Source organism: Carassius auratus, chromosome 37, assembly GCF_003368295.1.
Source record: "Carassius auratus strain Wakin chromosome 37, ASM336829v1, whole genome shotgun sequence".
In the NCBI taxonomy this organism is placed as follows: Eukaryota; Metazoa; Chordata; class Actinopteri; order Cypriniformes; family Cyprinidae; genus Carassius; species Carassius auratus.
The window spans coordinates 15,870,086-15,893,914 of record NC_039279.1 but is presented as its reverse complement, the minus strand read 5'-3'; the positions used below and the strand labels follow the sequence as shown (position 1 = coordinate 15,893,914).

The window sequence follows — 23,829 nt, the reverse complement described above, 5'->3', positions numbered from 1 at the left end:
ATCCTTTTTGCTCCCCCCGATTTCCGTGCAGCTCCCAACACATGCGTAGTGAGCGGCCTAGAGACGCTTCGTTACGTCTGCAGGCTCTTTCAAAGGGAGCTTCTCCAAGATGAAGCTCAAGGCACTTGAGTCCTGTGGGTTTGTGAAGACGAGCGCTCGTGGTAAGGCTTTATGCAATCCATTCACTGTGTTCGCCGCGCGCGTTTCAGTCTCACAGCCGAAACTCGAACATTTGAATGGTGTTGCGATTACAGCGGATACAATGTTTCATCTGTTGATCGTCGCAACTTTCCGAATGCGTACAGTTACTCGGATTCATTCATGCTAGAGCTGCTGGTGTAATTTTGTTGTTTCATCTGTTGTGAATTCATCACGGCGCGTGTGCATGAACGTGGAAATGTTTGATTTATGTTGTGTTATCGAGAGGTGGCACGGTGATGGTATTTGGGTTTGAATCTCTCACAAGATGCAAATGCTAGCCTACTAGCATCTTCTGTGGTACGACGACTTCCTTTTTTTTATTATTTTATAGTTACTTCAGTTTGATTAAATTTTAGAAAAGCCCCTGGCTACAGGTTCCTGTGCCATGCATAACTGTCTACTGTAAATGTCATGAAATATCAGGTATTTGTTTTCAGCCTGCAGGAACCCAGCAGGAACCCCATAATAATGGATTTTTGTATTTTAAATGGAATTGTTTTTGCATTGCTTTTTTTTTTTTTTTTTTTTTTGCACTTTTCTTTTAACATTTTCAACCAAAAATATGATGTAGTGACTGTTAAAATCTGAAAAGTGGCCAACCAAAAAACTATAAATGAAAAATTAAATCAATAGTTTTAAATCTTACAAGCAAGTTTGGGCATCCTGACATTAAGTATGAAATACATTTATAAGTATAGAAAACTATACTATTTTGTCTAATAAAACAAGTGCTGTTAAATTATTAGTGTTATTAAAAATAAGCTGGAAGTGCAAAACACTTTATGATTAGGTTCAATTCATTTTATACATTTTAAGTTGTATAAACAATATTTGTTCATGTATTATGAACACACTCAAATTACCTGTATAATAGTGTATATATACATTAACCTAGATTAATACTTTTTTTTTTTTTTTAGAAAATGTTGATTTTTAAAATAATTAAATTAATAAAAAAATAAATTTGTTAAAAACTTTAACTAATGCTAATAAATTAAACCTGACTGTAGGGTGTTATGAGGATGAAAATGGGGGAAAAAAATGGCATGAACAATGAAATGAAATTGGCTGGGAAATAAAAAAGTTTTGTATTGCATTTTAATTTATATTTGTTTAACTTAAAAAAAAAAAAAACCTCTAATATCTTACATAATAGTGTTTATTTAGCTGCATGGCTGAAATATAAACCATATGTTTCGGGTAGAAATGGTGTTTTTGGTTTTGTCGGTTGAAATAATGCTGCATTTGTCTAGCTGGTTTCTGTACAGGCGTTCTCAGATGACTAATGAATATATGTAATTAGGATTAAGCAGGATACATTTATTAGCTGGTGGGAAAACTGTAGCCTGTGGTGATCTCTGGGTAATTGGATGTCTCTCAGGTGTGTGTGTGTGTGTGTGTGTGTGTGTTTGTGTGTGTGTGCTCGCTCTGGAAGTCACTGGAAACTCAAGGCCTGCAGCTGGGCTTCAGTCCCATAGGGCTAAACTAGAAACTTACAGAAATGTTAAGTTGTTGTTTGCATGCTGTTGCGTGTTTTCTATGCAGAAAGTTACTCAACTTTCCATAAAGCCGTTTCCTGCTGTATAAAAAGTCAGTTCCTGTGAAAAGGACAGAGTGGCATTCGTTATTGACGTTGTCTCTGTGGTTGTTGACTCTTTTATAACCAAGAGCTCCAGTCTGTTTATGGAAAATATGAGACATGCGCACTGTGTGGAGACACATGCTTCTAGTATAGACTTTTACATTGGAAACTGTTGTGTTGTCAAATGGCTGTGGATTAGGGATGCATCGATCTGATTCTCAGGATCGGTATGGGCTCCGATACTGGCATTTTCTGCGGATCGGGTATCGGTCAGACAAGACAAATCCAAATCCGATATTGTGCGTATACTATTATGTTATTGTTGAGCCACACGAAAGTCACAAAAACATTATAAAGCAACAAAACATTTTTGTGCACTATATTTCAGGTGTTCTGAAGCTGTTCAATGTGAGGTACAGATTAATATAATTACATTCAAGTTCACCTAAACTCTTCTTTCTGCTGCGGCTGTCTGTCATCCTCCATTCAGCAATCAAACTGCGTGTTGCGTTCGGTTACAGTCAAAACGATGAAATTTCAGACTAACGTGGTTTTGAGTTCTGAAACTTACAGGATGTTTTTAAAGTACTAAGACCTCTTACATGTCAGAAAAATCAAGCAAATTTTGATTCCTCAGTTAATGACCCCTTTAATGGATAGATTTATTAAGCATTTTGAACCGTATGCAACATGTACAGGCAACAAGGCAAAATAGACTTCACCTTAAACTATAATTGGGCAATTATTTTTTTCCTTCCAGGCAGCATCGCAATAGTTTCATGGTTCTTTGTTGTTATTGTTTTTAAGACAATTTTTTTGAGTTGCTGATCAGTAAAGCATATTTAAGAAAAAATACAGAAAGGTACCAAAAGATAAAAAAAAGAAAAAAAGAATGACAAACCATTTAGGCTCGGGCGAGTGATTTGACCAGCATATTTTTTTTCACAGAAATATACAACACAGTAAATTTTGTTGTGATCAAAGAGTTACATTTTTAAAAAAGTAGGGCAAATGCAATAAAATCAAAAGGTACAAATGATTCTCAAAAAATAAAAACAAGTAATTGATCTACATCCTGTGGTTGTATGTGGCTGTTATTCTTGAGGCACTCATAATGAAGCTCTCAGTGTTGGAAAGGCCAGAAACTGACTCTCCCCAAAGACTCTTAGCGTGTGAATGAGGTCCAGTCTTGAAACCTTAAACCAACACTGAAGGACCAGACAATGGAAAGTCTTGTTCACATTAAGATTGGAACAAAAAACATTAATAAGGGAAGTCGTGGCCTAGTGGTTTGAGAGTTTGACTCCTAACCCTAGGGTTGTGGGTTCGAGTCTCGGGCCGGCAATACCACAACTTAGGTGCCCTTGATTGTCCTGAAACTTGTTTTTAATTTGGCGTTTGCGTTATCTTTCATTGATAACAAGTCTAGCATTCATGCTTGTGGTTGCCAGATGTGAATAGCTTTAAGCCCCCCCCCCCCCCCCCCAAATTTTTTTCTCCTTTAATGAAACTCTTTCTTCCTGGTATTTAATTTAATTTATGCAATCTTGCAACACTCACAGATGACGGAACAAGTGCTGCTGATGATATGAAAACATAAGAGTTTAGCGATTTCTCCACAGCGATATTCTGCTTACATAAAGGTGTCATATATACTATATGTGTTTTTTCACAAGCCATTTGTACTGTTTGTGTTACCAAATGTGCCATGATCAAACTTTCACTGAGTTTCAATAATGGATCTGTTGTGTTTGAGGAATAAATGCGCTTTTCCTACTTGTGATAATAAAATGGGGAAACATGTACATAAATTGGAATTGTTGGAATTCATATTAAGAGTTTCTAAAGCTTTTACTGTGCATGTTGCTTTCCCGTTTGTGAACAAATTGTCACTTAGAAAATGTAATGTGAATACTGATGACAAAACACTAACCAAAACCATGAGTATTGCATCATCATAGTTGGTTAAATTTAGTCAGTGTATTGTCAGCTGAGGTTAGTTAAAGGACACATGAAATGTTATTGCATTTTCCTGCTGAAAAAACAAAAACAACAACAACAACAACAACAACAAAAAACACCCTAAACCCAGCCTAAGCTGGTTGACTGATTTTAGTTGGTCATCCAGCCCGGTGTTTGCTGGTCAGAAGGCTGGTTTTAGAGGGGTTTTGACCACTTCCTTAGCTGGTCAGGCTGGCAGACCAGATTTTTAAATTATTTTTTTTCAGCAGGATAGAATAATCGTTATTAATAATCAGGATTGTAATATAGTGGTCATGTGACGTAACCGGTGAAGCTGCTTAACACCGGTAATCCCGTCAACACTGGAGTAATTGCCCAAATCAGACACAGAAGCCAAGCATTGGTTTTGCTTTATAAAGCTTAAGTTCATAGTTACATGTAGTAACAAGTGTGTTTATTACTCATATCAACAAGTGCAATTCTAATTGTTGTTTCACCTTGCAAAGTCAAGCATGCAGAAAAATGTATCCGTATAAAGCAGCATCTCCCACTTTGATATCCGACTTTTTGAGCTGCTTGATTTGAAGTGCTTCCAAGTTTGTGCTCATGTTTGTTGGTGTGAACTCAAGATATGTTGGTAATGCTAATTCAGTTACAGCCTATGGAATGTGTGTGTTGAGGAGTTTCAGAGAAGACAGAGAGTGATTCAGAGACTCAATGGGTCTATTGTGGTCTGTCCTTCCCCATCAGCAGTAGTTTTAAAGTAGTTGAACATTTAATTAACCTTTCACTTCCCAGGTTTTTGGGGTTGGGAGATAGCAAAACAACGCAATACAGCCTTTTCATATATGCCTGTGTATGTATGCACCCATATAACAATGATGATCAGTAATATTTACCCAAATACCAACATACATTTTTAGATTTTTGTTGTTATTATTATTGTTATTATTGCTTTATTGTTTTAATTTTGGATATTTATATTGCAAGCTCATTTCCCATCTCAAGTGAGTGCTTGAAGTAAAATAAACTATAATATATTAAAATACAAGTAATTAATTATTTATAAGTAATTATTTATAATATATTTTTTATTTGTTATATTATTGATGTATTGGTGGATTATAATTTTTTTTAAAAAAATTTTTAGTGATTTAATTATTAGATTTTAATCTACTTACTAACCAACCCCCTGCAGTATTCTCTTGAACCCCAGTTTGGCAAACCCTGGTTTAAAGGATAGAAATATATATTTTTACAGGAACGTCCCTCTAATTGAAATCACATTAGCCTGACTGCACACTACACACTTTTGAGAGGAAATCTGATCTACAGGAATAGGATCATGTTGCGTAACTAGTATCTTGGCATTGGAAATGGAGGGTTTTTCTACTTTGGATTTTGAGCTGGTTCTTTTGGCATTTTAGCAGCTGTTAGAAAGGCATGGCTCATGGCTGGCCCAGGAACTTGAAGAATGTTTATGCCACAGTATAAACAATGAACATTTGAAATGTTGTGCAACTGTGAAATTACATGTTGTATGTCTGAGGAAAACAAACAAACATTGAATGTATGTTTGAATGGGAAGATTCCAGTGAGACTCTCATGGGACATGATGCAGCTGATTGTGGCATAGGACAGCTGAATTCGGGATGGAAGATATGTGCGCAGGAAGTGGGAGAAAGTATTTTAAAAATACAATGTTACTTAGATGTTATGTTTTAAGGTACAGTTATTTTGATAAAAACATAAACAGTTTACAGTAGTTATGTGTGAAAATGACAAAAATAGTCATAATATCTCAGTATTTTCTGGAATTTTGTCAGTAAGATTATTAGACCACATTTTGCTGAGGGTGATATTGTGCTGGTATTTTGACCGGTTTTGGACTGCCGTGGACAGCTGACCCCCAAAGCTTTTGATGATCTTCATATTCTATGCTGTGGTTTCTTTGCAGGAGTAACAGTAATTAAATTTTCCAACATTTTAAAATAGACTTTTACCTTTTATGGGCCTTGTTACCTTTACAAACCCTATTTTTTTCTAACTAATTAAATGCATGCATTATCTTTTGTGTCAAATTCTTATGTTTAATCAGTAAATTCAGTTAGTAACACACTTTAGGACTGTCACCAATCAAAAGAAATCAGTATCAACAAAATTTGTGTTTGCTATGCAGAGATGGCATAGAATCTGCATCTGAAGTTTAGACTGTTTAGAGAATGCAGGACATAAATGCATGTAACCTTAATTATTTAACTTAGCATTTAACAGTTTAAAATAATCGGTAGTGTCAAAATTACAAAGATGTAATTTAATTTAATAGCCTAGTAGAGAAATTTAAGGAACAAGATGCAAACAACTTTTTTAAGCAAAAATAATGTATTCAATCATTTAAGCGCCATGTCATTCCAAACCTCTGACTTTTTTCCCACACACACGCGTGTGTGTGTGCACACACTCACACATACGTGCACGCACACACGCACACAAAACAAGATCATTCTAATTCAAGAAAGATTTCAGAACAGTTTTGTGAGCTCAATCGACTTCCTTAAATTGAATTAAGGCATGATGATTAGTAATATGTAAATTTTTATGTAATGTTATCACATTTTTGTTGCCACAGCTCTAGTTATCATAAATTATTCAAATGTTTATGTTTTAAATTGAGTGGGCAATTCATAAAACTTTTTACCCCATTCTTGTACAAATCTAGATAAAGCAGGTGAAAATAGCTGACACACAATACACTTTTATTCAGTCTTACACCTTCTGTTTGCTTTGAACAGGAGAAACTGCTCAGTAACTTAAAACCACCTTAGTTAAAAAAGTCTGTCTGAATTCTATAGATGGGTTAAAGAAATAATCTTATCTAGAGGATTGCATTGTTATTAGGTCCCTTTTTACCAGAAGTTTTAACTGTTTTAACTGAATGTTATCTTCAGGAAAGTGTAACGTGTGTGCCATGCTCAAATAAATACAGCAGTACAGTAGTTATAGCAACTGTATTTTTGTAATGAGTAACTAAGTAACTGGATTACGGAGTGAAGCAACTTCCTAAAATTGCAGTACTGTGGAAAAGCCTTAGGTCACTAGTATTTTCACCCCCCAAATATTTTTAGTCAGTTATTTCTGTATGTTGCTGTAGTGTGTCAGTAGTAAATATCAGTTTACATTTCTTAACATTATTGAAAAAACTAGTGGCCTAAGACTTTTGCACAGTATTATACATGTGGAATTTTTTCCTTTTAATTATCATCAAGTTAATTGGTGTGGTTACTTATGAAAAGCTGTCAAGTATGTGAACTCCTTCAATACTATTTAAAAAGCATCCCAGGATGCACCTTGTAAAGTTGGTTGAGTGAACAGTGTGGTAATGTCCAGTTAAACATTTGCCAGTACATGATTCTTATATGTTGATATGTTTTGCATCATCGTTTTTGTGACATTAGTTATTCTATTTTTTAATAGTAAATATAACAGGAGATATTTTGAATGTGTAATATTTCATTATAGATGATATTAACCGCATTATAGATATTAACCGCAGTTAATATTTGATAGCCTGATCACAAAATGAGTCAAGAAAGGGATGTCATAAAATCTTCCATGACTACTGGTTTATCTTGCATATTGCAAATGGAAGGTTCAATATGGAGGCATTGTATTGTGGGATACAATATTTCACACAGTGTGCTGTGTTGTATTGGGTATAATGAGGATTAAGTTGCATCTGATCTTTTATTTTTATAAAACAACAAACATCACAGAACTCACAGTTCACTATAAACCTGGATGTTTGTCTGAAATTTGACACGATTGTGGTCTTGTTCATGTTTTTCTGTTTCATTCAAAGTAATTAAGTAATTTTTTAAAGATAACTGAAATAGGGGTTTGCCATATCATACCGTCCACGATAATATCAGTATATATTTTTAAATTATAAAAAGTGTCAAATTGCGATATCAAGGATATAGTGACGCAATGACATATGGTGCATTTACATTCCCTAGCACGCACAACATAAACAACACCCCAAACCCAACAGGTGTGTTCAGACTGATCGGTGTATGACATCAAAGAATCGCGAGAGCGGTTCTAGAGCATATTCGAGTGCACACTCTTACTGTCAAAAATAGGCGCGGCACATATCTTTAGCGAAGTGGCGCAGAGTGTAAACACAAGCATTGAGTGGCCGTGTTGGAGTCGTAACGCTGCCTGCAAAGTCATTGCCTGATAGGGCAAATAGGCAACAAGCCTGATGCCTAGGCTTTCGGACGCAGACACTTTGAATTCAGCCTCAGATGTCATGCCTACGGAATGTTGGCTAAACGTCTGATGCATATGGGACAAAGTGGAAACTGTCGTCATCGGATTGGTTGCATTATACAGGATTTCTGTGAGACGTGTGTGTCGCGTTCGTTAACGTTCCACCTGTAAACAAAAATAAAGCCATCCAGTTTACAAATGTGACATCAAGGATCAACTAAACAATATAGAAAAGAATGTCAAATATTTAAAGTTTGAGGCATGGAATCATTTAAATACGTCAGAGAGTTTTACTCCCTGGTCTGTTATTGTGGCGACCATTCCGCGCCCTGAAAAGTGACGCTGAACGAAACAGACTGTGATTGGTTGTTTGACATGTCGGTCAAATGGCCTCATGGGCGGTCATTGGCCAGTGAAACCTGCCATGGATTCCAGACCTTTATCCGCCATTCTGTAGGTCTGGTGATGCGAGATTACTTTGAATTAGGTAGTCTGTCATCAATGACCGAAGCTCATTGGAAAAGGATGAAAAATGCCCTTCATTTTGTTAGCACTAATAAATGTTGCTGCCTGCCAGCTGCGATCACCAATAAAACATTGTTCTATGTTTTGTTTCATCATTAATATCATTATCGCAAATATTCTTGAAATATTGTGATATAATTTAGAGGCTATATTGCCCACCCCTAACCTGAAGATATGTAAAGTATGGTATTTAGGGTAATTAAAGCTAAAGAAACAAAAATTGACTTGATAAATAGCTGACTGACACTTTCATTTGTTATAGTTGGTGTATATAGTTAATGAAAAAATAAAAAAAGTCCATTCCCCTAATGTTGTTCAAAGCCCATAAGACTGAAGACCCATAAGTAAATTTTCAGAACCCAAATTGATGTATTTAATGAAAGCTGAGAAGTAACCAAAACTTAAAAGTTCATAAAAATGAATCCATATAAATCGAGCAGTTTAATCCTAGTCCTGTGATTAGATATGATCACATTCTAGGTTGAACATATATTAGTCAACAAAAAATGAGTGTCCTTTTATGTCATTCAGTAGCTATAACTGAAAGCCATAAACTAAAATTATAAGTTCATAATACATGAACCTCATGTTTTGTTGTTTGAACACTGTATATGATTACCCAGATTATTGTTTTACGGTTGTTCTAGTCACTAAACAGTTGAGCAGTTCTGTTCTGGAAAAACTAATTCATCGAGTTAATGTATAGCTTTACTCATGACAGTTGATGTTGCAAAGAAAGAAGCACATGAGATTACATGATTTAGAGCAGGTGACTGGCTCTAATGATGATCATGGAGTTAAATGTTCCATTCTCTAACATTGTTCCACATCTTTATATACCTCTTTAGTGACCCTTTTTTATGTAATTGATCTTACTTAATATAATCAAGTTTGTGCTGTCAGAACAACAATGCAATTCTGTCTAGTAAAACTATAAATTCAAATCTAATAATCTTTAATTTGTTGTTATCGTTCGCAGTGGCAACTGAAATGTTTGTGGTTTGGTTTGTTCTTTGTTGATTATCATTCTTGGGTTTTGACAATTGGGTGTTGCAATAGATTGTTTGCTTGTTTAAATGGATTACTCATTCAAAGTTTTTGAAATAATATCTTAAAGCCCTAAAAGCTCCTCCCACAGTCCTAAACTTTAGTTATTTTGTTATTCAGTGGTTACAACGCTCATTTCTTTTTACCCCTCTGAATATGGAGGGAAGAATTCTATATGTGTGTCAATCAAAGCTTAATTTGCATTAAATTAGAAAAGCACCCTGAATACTTGACTTTTTGTGTCATTAAACTGCTAGTAAATGTTTTGCTTTAGTAGTAAATTTATTACATTTATTAATATATATTTTTTTGACAATATAAAAAGTGCCTTTCCAATAAACATAATAAATCTAAATCATAAAAATCTTGAAAAAAAGGTTAATAAAAAATCGTTTTGCAACTGTTATAATACACTATAAAGTTATAATCTATATTATTATTAATTTGCAATCAATTTAATTTGTTGGCTAACTATGCAACATTTCTAACATACCTGTGGTATTTTTCTTACAAACAGTAGGTATTATTTGTGCAAAGTGCATTAAAATGTAAACAGAATTTACTTGTTAAACTGTTATTTATTTTGTAAACATAGCTTTGTACTCCATTCATATTCCACTCTCCACAAGAAAGAGCAACCTTCACATTTCTTTTTAACCACCACCACTAATGATTGCCTGCAGCTGCGGTGTGTGGTTGGCACGTGCACGGCCCAGCTCTCGTATCTTTTCTTGTTCTTTCCAGCAATGCTTTTTGCTTTAACCTTCTTTAAAATTGTCAGTATAGCATACATCAAATGCTACATCAAATTCATTTTGAAACCCTCCAAGGCCATTTTTACTACAGTCGGCAGTATATGACAAAAATACATGAAAATATTAGTCCAGTCTAATAGTTTACCATGAATATGCTTGATATGATGTGACCAATCAAAATGATATATTCTTAGCGTTGACAAAGCAGCTGTTTTAGAATAGTGCCATTGTTATTTCAATGCATTGATCTCGCTCAGTTGATCAGTAATTATTTGATACTTGTTTGCTTGTGAGGTTGAGAGATTTCAGAGGAAACCACAGTTATACGCTGATATAAGTTTTGCATGCGAGCTGTTTTCATTTAGGCCCATTCTTATTTGCATATTCATTTAATTTGCATTGCAGATAACTGAAAGTTTTGCACTTCTCTTTACACCTAATCTTGTATATATATATATATATATATACTTCTGTTTCCTGTAAAATGGGGAAGTGTTTCTCATGTCTGAAGCAGTTTTTGTGTTACATAGTTTGCACTCAGCAACATGTTGTTGCAGGAAGGAAGGCCCTTGCAAGTGTGTGGCATTTTCGATATAAAGATCCCTCCCATTATTTCTTGTGCACATTTGCAGTTTGATTTACGATTTTCCTGGAAACAAGATCACAAGTTCTGTGAATACAAATTTACAACCACATAAATACATAAATACAAAAAGAACTTGTCTGTTGAGCAGTGTCTGTCTAAATTGTCCTTATTCAAAATGAACTGTAGCATGGACTGGGTTTAATTCCAATTCGCAAAAACGTTCTTTATCGTCGCAATGAAAATGAAGTAGTGACAGATTTTTTTCCTCTGAATTTTGATGCACATCCAAGTGGATTATCAAAAAAGAGCGATGTCGGGTTGGGACTTTTATTAATTTGTTGTTAAATGGGAATTGAGATGTGGTCGTGGCACTCAAAATTGGAAGCAGATGATGCGTGCTTGCAGAAAGGTGTGGGGTTTAAGCAGATTAAATGATTGGAGAAATCCTGCATATGTCACCAGGGACAATGCTGTTTCACCAGAGGTTCTAGTAATGGCATTTTGATTAAACATACAATTAAAAAACATTTTTGTAAGAAATGTAATGTGAACAAGTGTGAATTGTTCACAGTAAGATTTGTAACATGTCGACTGTTTGTGTGTGTGGGAACTACGTCAAGAATCACTGTTAATATTCCTCATACTTAAAGGGTTAGTTCACCCAAAAATGTATATAAGGCCATAAATTACTCGCTCTCAAGTAGGGATGTAACGATTCACTTAACTCACGAATCAATTCAAGATTTGGATTTTACGATTCGATTCGAGTGACTTTTTTAAACAAAATTATATTTAAGACAAATGAATATATATTATATAACTGTTAGGGTTGCAACAATCAGATACTCAGTATCAGTATCTGCCCCGAACACTGGCATTCTCTGCGGCTCTGGTATCGGTCAGACGAGACCGATCCAATTCTGATATTGTACGTATAGTCTGTGTTATTGTGTTATAGAGCCCCACAAATGGCACAAAAACATAAAACACCAAAAAGTTTTCCTTCACTATATTTCAAGTGTTCTGAGGCCATTCCAGTTCAATGCGAGGTACAGATGAATATTTAAGTAATTCAATTAAAGTTCACAAACTCATCTCCCCGCTGCGTCTGTGTGTCATCCTCCATTCAGCAATTTCAGCAGTTCAATTACTACAGTCAAAATGATCAAACTCTCTTCAAGAGCGCACCGTAAATGAGGTTTAAAACTGTAAAAAAAAAAAAGCTCAATAAACGAAGGCACGTATTTAATAGACAATACTGACTGTTGTTTTAAGGGCATCATTCTGCACATGCTCTTTATTGGAGCCTTAAGTATTATAATACTTTTATGCGCAATGAAAGATTATTAATAGTGTTTCTTGTTCTGTCCTATTTATCATATGTTGCTGCTTTCTAGGGATATGCCGGGATAAAATTTTCCTGTTGCGATTAATTGCTATTGCTTTTATCACGGTAAACGTTATTATCACAGTATTGAAATTTAGTAAAAAAGTAATAATACAGTATAACGGGTTAAATAACCTTTTTCTTTTAACAAAAACAACTTAACATTTAATTACAATAAAGCAGTACAGAAAGATATACAAAGTTATTAGTCATTAGTTAACCATTAACATTCACAATGAGCAATAGTTACATTTGCTACAGAAGATATTCATCTTTGTTAAAAAAAACAAACAAACAAGTTGTTCATGTTAGCTCATTAAATAACACAGCTGAAACTTTCGATTTTAACAACATGTTATTAAATATTGGAATACCAAAGATAAATGAATGTTCAAAAGAATTTTTCATTGGCAGTTTAACTAATGAATTAACTAATGTTAACTAATGTAGTCCTAATGTAAAGTGTAATTTGAACATTAAATAAAAACACTTTCAAAAAATAACTAGGGCATGTTGTAATTCAGATAAAAAAACAAAAAAAATTGCCTATTAAGTCTTAATAATGAAGTATTATGGCAAACACCATAGAATACACATCTGAATGGCTATTTAACATTATTTAAATATGTTTTAAAAAGTAGCAGCTGCATTATTTTTAGGGTTTCCAGGGTAAAGGCTGCATTTTCTGCAGTTTAGCGCCATCTGCTGTCAGAGAGTGAATGTGCTTTTTATACAGCATCTCAGGTGTTCCTTCTCATGTGTGCTTGTTTACATCAGAGCGCACACCTGTCTTTCAAGCAGCATACAGTGCTGTTGTGCATTTTGACCAGTTGATGGTGATTTAGCGGTAATCACGGAACCAGATTTACTGACTAGATGCGCATGATCATATCATTAGATATATCGCCCAGCCCTACTCAGCAGGTGTTGTAGAGCTTCAGTCCAAAAGAAGTGAATTAAAAGTGACCATCCATTAAAAAAAAAGTAGTTGGCAATGTCACTTTGTAAAGAAACACTACATGCCTGCGCAGTGCCACATAAGCAACACACCGTTTTCACATTCAGGTTTTTGCAATTCACACAGAGTTGCAATTTGAAACGTTTAACGTGAACGTTTAACAGTATGCATTTTCACACCCTAAACACTATTGTCGTGTAAATGAACAGCCATGAATAAAACGTTTTCTGTTATTAGTTGAAAACGGTGTTGTGTAAATCACCACTAGCAATGTGAGGTTCTATGTGAAATTGTATTTATTCATCTTATAGGTATATACAGTTCTCCTCTGACCAGACGAAACCAGTAGTTCAATTCCAGGCTGCAGCAAAGTCAGATTGTGCAGAAGAATCATCTGTTTCCTGTGGTCTTGTCCCGGTGGTCGTCTGAGACAAGGTCTTTACAGGGGATCTGTATCTGGGGCTCTAGTTGTCCTGGTCTCTGCTGTCTTTCAGGGCAGTAGAGGTCCTTTCTAGGTGCTGATCCACCATCTGGGCTGGATACAGACTGGATCTGGTGACTACAGTGATCTCGGAATAAGAGAGAAACGGACCAATATTAGCGTAGATGCCATTCTTCTAATCATGTAGCAAGTACATAGGGTGTTATGTGAAGTGTTTCCGGTTCCGGTTTACCTAATTAATGCAGCCTAAAAATCCTTTAACGGATTTGGATATTAAAAGCATATTAGTATGTTATGTGTAAACCAGGTTAAAGAGATGGGTCTTTAATCTAGATTTAAACTGCAAGAGTGTATCTGCCTCCCGAACTATTTTAGGTGGGTCATTCCAGAGCTTAGGTGTTAAATAGGAAAAGGATCTGCCGCCCACAGTTTATTTTGATATTCTAGGTATTATCAAATTGCCTGAGTTTTGAGAACGCAGCGGACGTGGAGGATTATAATGTAACAAGAGCTCATTCAAATACTGAGTTGCTAAACCATTCAGGGCTTTATAAGTAATAAGCAAGATTTTAAAATCTATATATGATTAATAGGGAGCCAGTGCAGTGTTGACAGGACCGGGCTAATAAGGTCATACTTCCTGGTTCTAGTAAGAACTCTTGCTGCTGCATTTTGGACTAACTGGAGTTTCTTTATTAAGCGTGTTGAACAACCACCCATTGCATTACAAAGAATTACAATCTAATCTAACCTTGAGCATTATAAACCCATGGATTAACATTTCTGCATTTGACATTGAGAGCATAGGTTGTAATTTAGATCTATATTTTTGAGATGGAAAAAATGCAGTTTTACAAATGGTAGAAACGTGACTTTCTAAGGAAAGATTGCTATCAAATAGCACACCTAGTTTCCTAACTGATGATGAAGAATTGACTATAAGGAGCATGACATTTCCCGACCAGGCATTGAGTAGTGCCAATCAGAACACACACTGACCCAGCTAACCAATCACAGCACGTTTCGTATTTCAGAAGGCAGGCCTTCATTTGATACAGTAACTATTCGAGCCATTCATACCAGACTGGGGAGAGAGTTGTTGTAATAATGAAAAATAATGTGTTTTTTCGAACAGCCTGGAATGAGAGCTCTAGTTCTAGTACACCCCCAAAACACAATCAAGACCTTATAAAAGAGCATAATAAACAACTGTGGTGAAAAACAATTATAAAAAAATTCAACCAAAATCCACTGGGCTCAATTAGAATATCAGTGTGTAAGGCAAAAACAAATGCAAAAGTACGATTTTTAGTTGTCATAAAAGTCATAGTCATAAGAAGCATCATCTGGAGGACTTTACACATTGTTCATTTACTCATTAAACTGACATAGTAAAAATACAAAGTTGGTTGAAAGTGATTGAACTTTACTCTTTTTGAAGGAGCAATATTTAGGTACTGTGATATCATGAAGCAGGAAACAGATGATTCATTGGCTATTGTTATTTTTAAACCACCGGAAAAGCTTGAAGGCCCGTCCCATATCATAATATATGGAGACTTTAGGGTAGGCTTTTTGACTCACCCTAAATACCCTGGCAACCGTGTAGCAACATTCTTTAGAGTATTGCTTGGGGCAAGCACTAGATAGACTTTTGGTAAAGTTTCTCAAAATGATTTTTATGTAGGGGTAATCAATGAGCTCATGGCAGACATCCTCACAGATGCAAGCCAGATAGATGGTTCCCTTCCCCCTACTGCTGTAATGTAAACAGCCCTGCCACACCCGGGGAAACACTCCACAGCTCCTGGAATTCTTGCAGTCAGATGATGCATGTGGTCCTGATCAGTGCGTTTCTGCTCCAGCTCGCAGCCGTTCAGAGAAATAAATGTTCTTCTTTCTGCAATCCACAAAGATTCAATGTAGCAGTGGTTCACGTTTGCTGTGTTGACTCTATGGCTCTGAGATTATGTAGTTTGGAAAAGTTTCTTTTTAAAGAGTTTCTGCTGTGAATGTAAATTATGCTGAACTCTGGAGGAAAGTGAAGTTTGTGAGTACAGTTTCACATGCTTTTAAACTCTTACCTGTCTCATAACGTTAGTTGTCTGCACATTGTTGCACTCTTTTAACTATGAATATTGAGTTGTTTCATTCAGTTGCTGTTTTGTACATATAAAAATGAAATGCATTTGAATAATTTTTCATCTTAAAGACATTTAAAGGTCTGAAGCAGGATTAGCCTATTCTTAAATGCCGGAGAAGCTAATATAAATTGTTATTTCATAATTTAAATGATTTTACTGTTATTTTATTAACTTTATTTTATCTAGTTTACAAGGCAGCATTTCTCATTTTCATTTAGTTTAACTTTGCGTGATAACATAGCTAAAACTAAGACTGTAATAAATAAAAACAATGTAGATATTTAAGAACAAAAAAAATAGAAATGACAGAAACAACAAAATCGCAACCACTTAAAATGACATTAAAGCGGAATGTATATTATAATAGTACGCCTATAGTTTCTCTATAATATTATCTAAATGATACTAAGATAATACTGGTGGAAATAATTGGAAATAAATGTGCTTTTGTCTTTTTTGTTACAGGACAGACATCTATGAAGAGGCTGTAGATGTGTGTCATATTTGGATTAAACATCTGAAAATTGTGAGCCGTTCCTCCCTAGAGGCCTTCACATGTCAAGAGCATGTTCAGAGAAAGACTTTGTGTTTCATAGCAGTGTGTGCCTATGTCAGAGTCTCCATTACATTTCTACAAGCTCAAGGGCTGATATGAATAAAGCAGCGTCGTGGTCAGAGGAGGAGGTCTCGCTCTGGCTGACCGATCAGGGCCTGCAGGAATACTCCGAACCTTTACGAAACTACGACGGACCAGCTTTGTTAAGTCTTACGACGGATGACTTCAAGAGGTCACCCCTCTCCAGGGTCACATCAGACGGTGGTCATTTGCTCTTGGAAAAGATTGAGACCCTTAAGATCGAGCATCATATCGACGTCCACAAGAATGGACATGCCAATGGGCACATGGTGTTGAATCATAACGGGAATGCTGGGAGTGCCGGAAAGCCTCACCAGAATGGCATGGTGAATGGTTTCCACAAGGAACTGGTGCAGATTCACATACCAGAGCCAGCTTCTCCGCAGTTTCCTCCTGAGTGGGGAAAGACCGCCGTGGCTTTTGTCTATGCCTTATGCTGCTTCGTCTTGACCACCGTCATTATTTCTGTGGTCCATGAACGTGTGCCTCCTAAGGAGGCATCTCCACCACTCCCTGACAAGTTCTTTGACTTTTTCGATCGTGTGGAGTGGGCTTTCACTATATGCGAGATCAACGGAATGATTCTGATGGTCTTGTGGATTATACAGTTGAGTCTCTTAAAACACAAGTGAGTTTTCTAAGTAGCACACACTGTGTATGTGAATCATTCATGAATGCTGTTTGTAGGTGATTCTCATAAAACCTGTAATGTCCCAGGCATGTTTACTTCAATTTCAGAAGAAACAAATAATACATATTTTATTTCGTGAGGAGACATAATTTTCATGACAATTGTGCATTTTAGCTTAAATTAACAATAAAGTAATGAGAATAATATTTTATTTGATTAGAATAAGTTGTGCTTAATTGTCACAAAATATTTAAATAATGTTATTCATAAAATTCAAGAGTAATGTAGAAAAAAAAAAAAATAAAAAAAAAATAAAATATATATATATATATATATATATATATATATATATATATATATATATATATATATATATATATATATATATATATATTGCATTATAGTAATTAGATATTAAAATAATTACCATAATGCAAAAAATTATTTTGATTATATGAATAATGTTATATTAATAATACTGTTCTTACTGTTATATGAATAATATATTAAAATAATATTTTTGTGGCAATTAAACAATTTTGTATTGCAAAAAGTTAGATTTTAATATGCTAAATGTTATATGAATTACATATTATTTAAATAATATAACTTTTGTGACAAGCACAATTTATTTTTTACTAAAATTATTATTATTCCAAGAAAAATAGTATTCTCATTACTGTAACTTAAAAAATATTAAAATTTCTTGTTTTCTGAATAAACTAGTTTAAATAATATTTTCATAATTAAGTTCAAAGTTCACTTAAATTATCATTACTGTAATGAAATAAAAAAAAACTTTGATGTAATGCGACAAATAAATCATATTTAAAATTGTATTTGATAAAATTAAAAATTTATAAAACAAATATTTAAATTTGTCAATTCAGCACAATTAATCATTACCGTGATGCAGGACAATGTAATTCTCATTACTGTAGTGCAGTAAAAATGATTTGAATTATATTTTATTGTCATAGCTGTATTATGAATAAAATATTATTTAAATGAGCATGATTGTCTTTTATATTGTCATTACCATAATGCAAAAAACTTTTCTCTTTACTCTAGTGATTGAAAAAAATCAACAAAAAAAGACCAAGAATTGCTGTATTTCTTTATATAATCATCACTGAGAATCGTCATGTAAAATGTCTGGATGTCATTATGGTAATGAGAATTCAAGAGGAAAATGTGCTTGATTGTCATGATCGTACTTTCACAATTCAAAACAGTAATAAACCAAGTCTAATATTTTGTGACAAAATGTGACTTGTTTGGACATGTGAGACGCAAACTCGTAGTACGGTAGTTAAATTAAACCACCACATCTGCCTTCTACAGATCGATTGTTGGCCGACGCTTCTTCTTCATAGTCGGGACACTCTACCTCTACAGGTGCATCACCATGTACATTACTACTCTGCCAGTTCCTGGCATGCACTTCAAATGCTCTCCTAAGGTAAATACAACATAATCTCACTCTCCTTTCCCATTCTCATATCACTTGTTTACTTTTTAACGTTGTTAAACCTTCATAAATTATCATTAATTTAACAAAATATTATTCTCATGTAATGCAAAGAATTATAAAATCAGTAAACATAAGAGAATATTTTGAGTAAAATATTGTTTAAATAATATTTTTATGATGGTTAAGCACAATTTCCACTTAAATGATCATTACCGCAATGAAAGAAAATATTCTTTTTGTTACTGTAATGCAATATTTAAAAGGCATTTTGTTCATATTACTTTTATATGAATAAAACGTTATTTATATAATATTTTAATATCAATTAAGCACAATTTTCATTAAATGATCATTACCGACACGCAAGGCATTCATTATTCTAAGAAATGAGAAAATTATTGGAATGATGCTTTCTTATCTTTGCTTTAATATTAATAAAATATTATTCAAATAATATTTTTAGGATCGTAAATATGCCTGGAAAGTTGTGTACAAAATGTATTTTTATTGTTGTGATGTTAGCGAGGCAGTTTGATCTGCAAATTTCATGGTTTAAGACAGACCCCCAAAAATATTTTTTTTTTATGTAAGTTTCTCAACTACTCTGTTAGGGTTTTTACGCTTAGATTTAAATTTTTACAAGAAATGTAGACTGTGTTGAAAACATAAATTTGTATCAGTTTGTTTGTACAGTTTGAATTTTCCTGGGAATCAAACCTCTACAGGAAAACACGCGCGCACAAAAAAATTAATACATATTTAAAATATCAATTCACATTTTTGTGGAAATCAAATGTTTTAAAAATAGTTATGCACTTTTAAAAATCAGACTAGTGTAATCAGACTACTATTTTAGTTTAATTTATTTTTATTTGTAATGGGTAAAAAGTATTTTTGTCAGTTAACAATATTTGAACGCCATTCCACAACACCTCAGGTTCTTGAAGCTTTGCAGTCATGTTCACCACCCTAAATGATAAATAGTCATGTGATTTCAAGAAAACATTCTAGGTTAACCTATGCTAGTTACTCAAAATTAAATCACAATATATAATATAAGGGTTAATATTAGGGTCAATTAAGAAAACAATGTAAGTTTCAGAATATGGCAAATAATGAAATCTATGGTAATTAGCTATTTTCTTCTTATAAATTAATAGGGAACCATTTTCTCCATCATTGGCACACTTTCCAGACTATATGAATGCTAAGTCTGCATTTATCGGAAAGAATGAGAAATATTATTGTGAAATGAAATATGATGGTTTTTTTTTTTGTTTGTTTGTTTTTTTGAGTGCAACTCCTCTAGTGTTGCCATGCTGACAGTGCACTGGTGTAACTGATGAGATATGAACACACAGCATTAAAGGCAGGAAATCCACACCACGGGACCTGCAGGAAACACTTATCCTCAAGTCCTTTATAGAACCTGTTTTCCTGTTGAATGCAGTTGCTGAAAGCCAGACAATACACCAAGAACTTTTTTTTACCAGGAGCGGGTGTTTGCTTTTATGTTAAGTCTCAAAGGTTTTTTGTTGTTGTTGATTTAGGCTCTCGACATGAACACGAGCTGAGTTCGTAGAGACAAAATATGACAAGCAGTGTATGGAGGTTTTAAGGAATTATGGGAGAATGTCATGATGCTAATGTTGTTCTGTTGTTCCTGGCAGCTGTATGGTGACTGGGAATCTCAGATGCGGCGGGTGATGAAATTGATCGCCGGAGGAGGCCTGACCATCACAGGCTCTCATAACATGTGTGGAGACTACTTATACAGCGGCCACACAGTCATGCTCACCCTCACTTATCTCTTCACGAAGGAGTGTGAGTAACTCTGCTGTGAGGAGAGATTTGAAACAACACCATCCTCTAGTGGACAGTTGAAACACACATTCTGGTTATACAGTTGGACCAAAAAGTATTTGAATATTATGATGCTTTATAACTTTTATTGCCTTGGGCGATTAGGATTTTTGCATTCCTGTCTCTGTTTGGATCAGATGAAACCTAAGCTTAAAGTAGTTATGTAATTTTTGTCAACCAAAACCATATTTTTTTATATATGTATTTACATGATCAATATTTTCTCAAAAATTTGTGATTTTGCAAATATATCCTTATATATAATATATATATATATATATATATATATATATATATATATATATATATATATATATATATATATATTTTTTTTTTTTTTTATTATTGTTACTGTTTTAGTAACATGTTATTACTACATTTGCGTCTTTTTTATTTCAATTTTTTTTCAACTTTACATGAACTACAGGAAACACATTCTGATGCAAGAATATTATTTTAATACACACAAAATTCTATTGGAATATATCCTGTGAAATTAATAAGAACATTTGAGAATTTAAATTGAGAATCCGTTAGAATCGATGGATTTGAATTTCTTGATATACTGTATATATCATGATAGAAAATATGAGTTCAAAATAGTCTACATTTATGAAACCTCAAATATTCTATGTAACATAGCTCTATAAATATTACTCTACAACGTTTTCAGATAAAATATACTCATTATACTTGCATGAAGTTTCACTTTATCAATGGTTCACTAGGGGTCAGTGGATCACTATGGGTTAATGTTCATGTTTATTAACAATATTCAGTCCAAAAAGTGTGTGAAAGATGGGAAAGAGGTTAAATATATTTTATGAAGTATTATATTAATAGGTATTTTTGAGACACTGAAAGCCTCTGGGTCAAACCCAAACACATAATGTGTATTATTATTTTTTTTTTAATGTACAGTACATCTCATGTATATCTAATAAATCTAAAAGTTAATCTCATTTTGCAAAGTTTAGTTCCTGTGCTAAAAAATAATAATAATAATAATAATAATAATTCCTTACATTTATATAGCGCTTTTCTAGCACTCAAAGCGCTTTACATAGACAGGGGGTATCTCCTCATCCTCCACCAGTGTGCAGCATCCACCTGGATGATGCGACGGCAGCCATAGTGCGCCAGAACGCCCACCACACACCAGCTTACTGGTGGAGAGGAGACGGAGTGATGAAGCCAATCAGTAGATAATTGTATGCTGTATTAATCACTTCCATTTCTCTTCTGTATCTACACCTATAGTTGTTCACTATTTTGAGACATTACAGCATTGACAGTTTGGACAGAAATGTGTTGAAATGCTCAATGCTCAAATTACATTTTGAGATGACTTTATGTAAGTTTTGCTTGCTATCAGTAGATTTTTATCTTTTTTTATTCATTTTCTGTTTGGTAGACTCAAACTGCTGTTCTCCTTGCATTTGCCCTGAAGCAAATAGTCTGTATTCTGTGTTCTTCATGACAAGAGCCCTAATTTTCTTGCTCCTCACAGATTCTCCTAGACGGTTCTGGTGGTACCACTGGGGCTGTTGGGCTCTGTGTGCAGTGGGATTGTTTTGCATCCTCCTTGCTCATGACCACTACACGATTGATGTTGTCGTGGCCTACTTCATCACCACACGTCTCTTCTGGTGGTATCACACCATGGCCAACCAACAGGTACGTACAGCACACATGCCAACAGTTCCATTCATAGCTCTGTGTCAGCTTGTTTTATTTGAACCTTCTTCATCTGCATCTTTTCTAGGTGCTCAAAGAGACGTCCCAGACCAACTTTTTCACCCATGTATGGTGGTACCGATTTTTCAGGTACCTGGAAAACAATGTTCCCGCCGTCGTCCCCCGCAGCTACCAGAAGCCCTTCTCATGGCGATTGCTGCATTGGAGCCATGTGAAGTACACACGGATAGACTCCGACTGACTAACGTGCAAATGCTCCATTTGGATCTCCAAAACATGTGTCCAAAGTGCCAGAACAAGCCTGATCCCTTTAACTAAGCATCTCATTCCTCACAGGATTGGTTTTGGATGTAAAACTGAGAACAATATGGCTGTAGGAGGAACCACTGTCAGTGATTTTCTTCTCTCTAATTGTGTTATTGGGCTTGTGTTGGCCTGTAGTATCATTTTGCATTGCACCAACAAAAAACACAAGAAAAAGCCAGCAAACTAAATGCCAAGTTATTTATTTTCCAGAAAAACGTGACAATGTGTCAGAGTATCTTTGCCCCTTTGCACAAAGCTATCTTTTCAAGGAAGCAATTTGACAAACTAAATATTGCATTTTTCTAATCATCCGCTAAATAAAACGTGCTGTCAGACAAGGTTTATATGCATATAATTATTTTTTTATCTAATTCTTTACTTCGAGAGCTACAGGAGATGTTTATCGTTTGGATAATCGAATGCTCTTCAGTGCCTTAATAGTTGGGGGCGAACAGTGTTCAGGTGGTCAACTGTAGTAATGTAGTTATGTTCGTTCAAAGCTAATTTCAGTGTTTTGTACTTCATATTCGGGGTTGTCGTGCTGTAACTACCCTTTGCAGATTCATGTCCCAAATATGCTTGAAACAGAACTCACCTCGAAGTACGTGTATTTTCATGACGGTGTCAGCAATGCTAATTCCTTTGTCCATAACCATTTCTCTGATGTTGCTTTCGGAATGTATTTATTTATGTTTTTGTTGCGTTTTATTTCGTATTTGTCTGTGGAATGTTTTTTTGGCACGTTGTTTGTCTGTCGGACAGCTGCTGCTTTACGGCTCTGACTGAATGTTCTGGGTTTGACTGACGTGATATGAAGCGATCCATCGTTTCTACAAGCCAGAACAGATGATCTGTCCCATTGACCATCCAATACAATAAGCTGCTATATTGTGATTTAATAGTAGGAGGTGTTCGTCCATTTACAAACAAATAAATGACAAATTATTAGCACAAAACAGCTTTGCTTGATTACATTTACATTGTCATTTAGCACATGCTATTTTTGTAGTAAATAAAGAGAGGACAAAAAGATAGCATATGAAAAGAATAGGGCATGTTAGTGTTAGAGAGTGAGAATAGAGATTGTTAGAGTTCGAGGGTCAAATGAAGATGTGTTTTCAGCTGTTTATTGAAGATGGCTAAGGACTCAGATTACGCTGCTCAGATTGAGTTGGGCAGGTCATTCCACCAGGAGGGAACAGTAAGTGTAAAAGTCTGTGGGATGGCACTAAAATGTGCTGTTCGCCGATGATTACTGGATTTTTTTTTTTTGTATAGTTAGAGTATAGATGGTCTAAATTCAAAAAAAAAAAAAAAAATTCCATGGTATTAAAAAGATTTTAAATGCTTGTTTAAATA

At 34.6% G+C, this 23,829-nt stretch overlaps 1 protein-coding gene across 2 annotated transcripts; it reads left to right on the top strand.

Annotated features, from left to right (window-relative positions):
- On the top strand, positions 1-23,426 carry LOC113056349 (phosphatidylcholine:ceramide cholinephosphotransferase 1-like). 2 transcript variants are annotated; one of them, XM_026223086.1, is made up of 6 exons: positions 1-161; positions 16,327-17,126; positions 18,474-18,591; positions 20,274-20,427; positions 21,977-22,143; positions 22,232-23,426. In XM_026223086.1, the coding sequence occupies exons 2-6, from the start codon at positions 16,417-16,419 to the stop codon at positions 22,403-22,405; spliced, it is 1,323 nt and encodes a 440-aa protein (XP_026078871.1). In that variant the 5' UTR covers positions 1-161; positions 16,327-16,416; the 3' UTR covers positions 22,406-23,426. The 2 variants fall into 2 exon arrangements, with proteins under 2 accessions (XP_026078871.1, XP_026078872.1); XM_026223087.1 differs by lacking the exon at positions 1-161 and adding an exon at positions 15,511-15,767.
- Positions 23,427-23,829: the final 403 nt, after the last annotated feature.

Excerpts from the sequence above, each read along its gene's own strand:
- LOC113056349 (XM_026223086.1), top strand. The coding sequence starts at position 16,417 with ATGTCAAGAGCATGTTCAGAGAAAGACTTTGTGTTTCATAGCAGTGTG. Across the intron at positions 17,127-18,473 it reads TTGAGTCTCTTAAAACACAA|ATCGATTGTTGGCCGACGCT; the intron begins GTGAGTTTTCTA and ends TGCCTTCTACAG. Across the intron at positions 20,428-21,976 it reads TTATCTCTTCACGAAGGAGT|ATTCTCCTAGACGGTTCTGG; the intron begins GTGAGTAACTCT and ends TGCTCCTCACAG.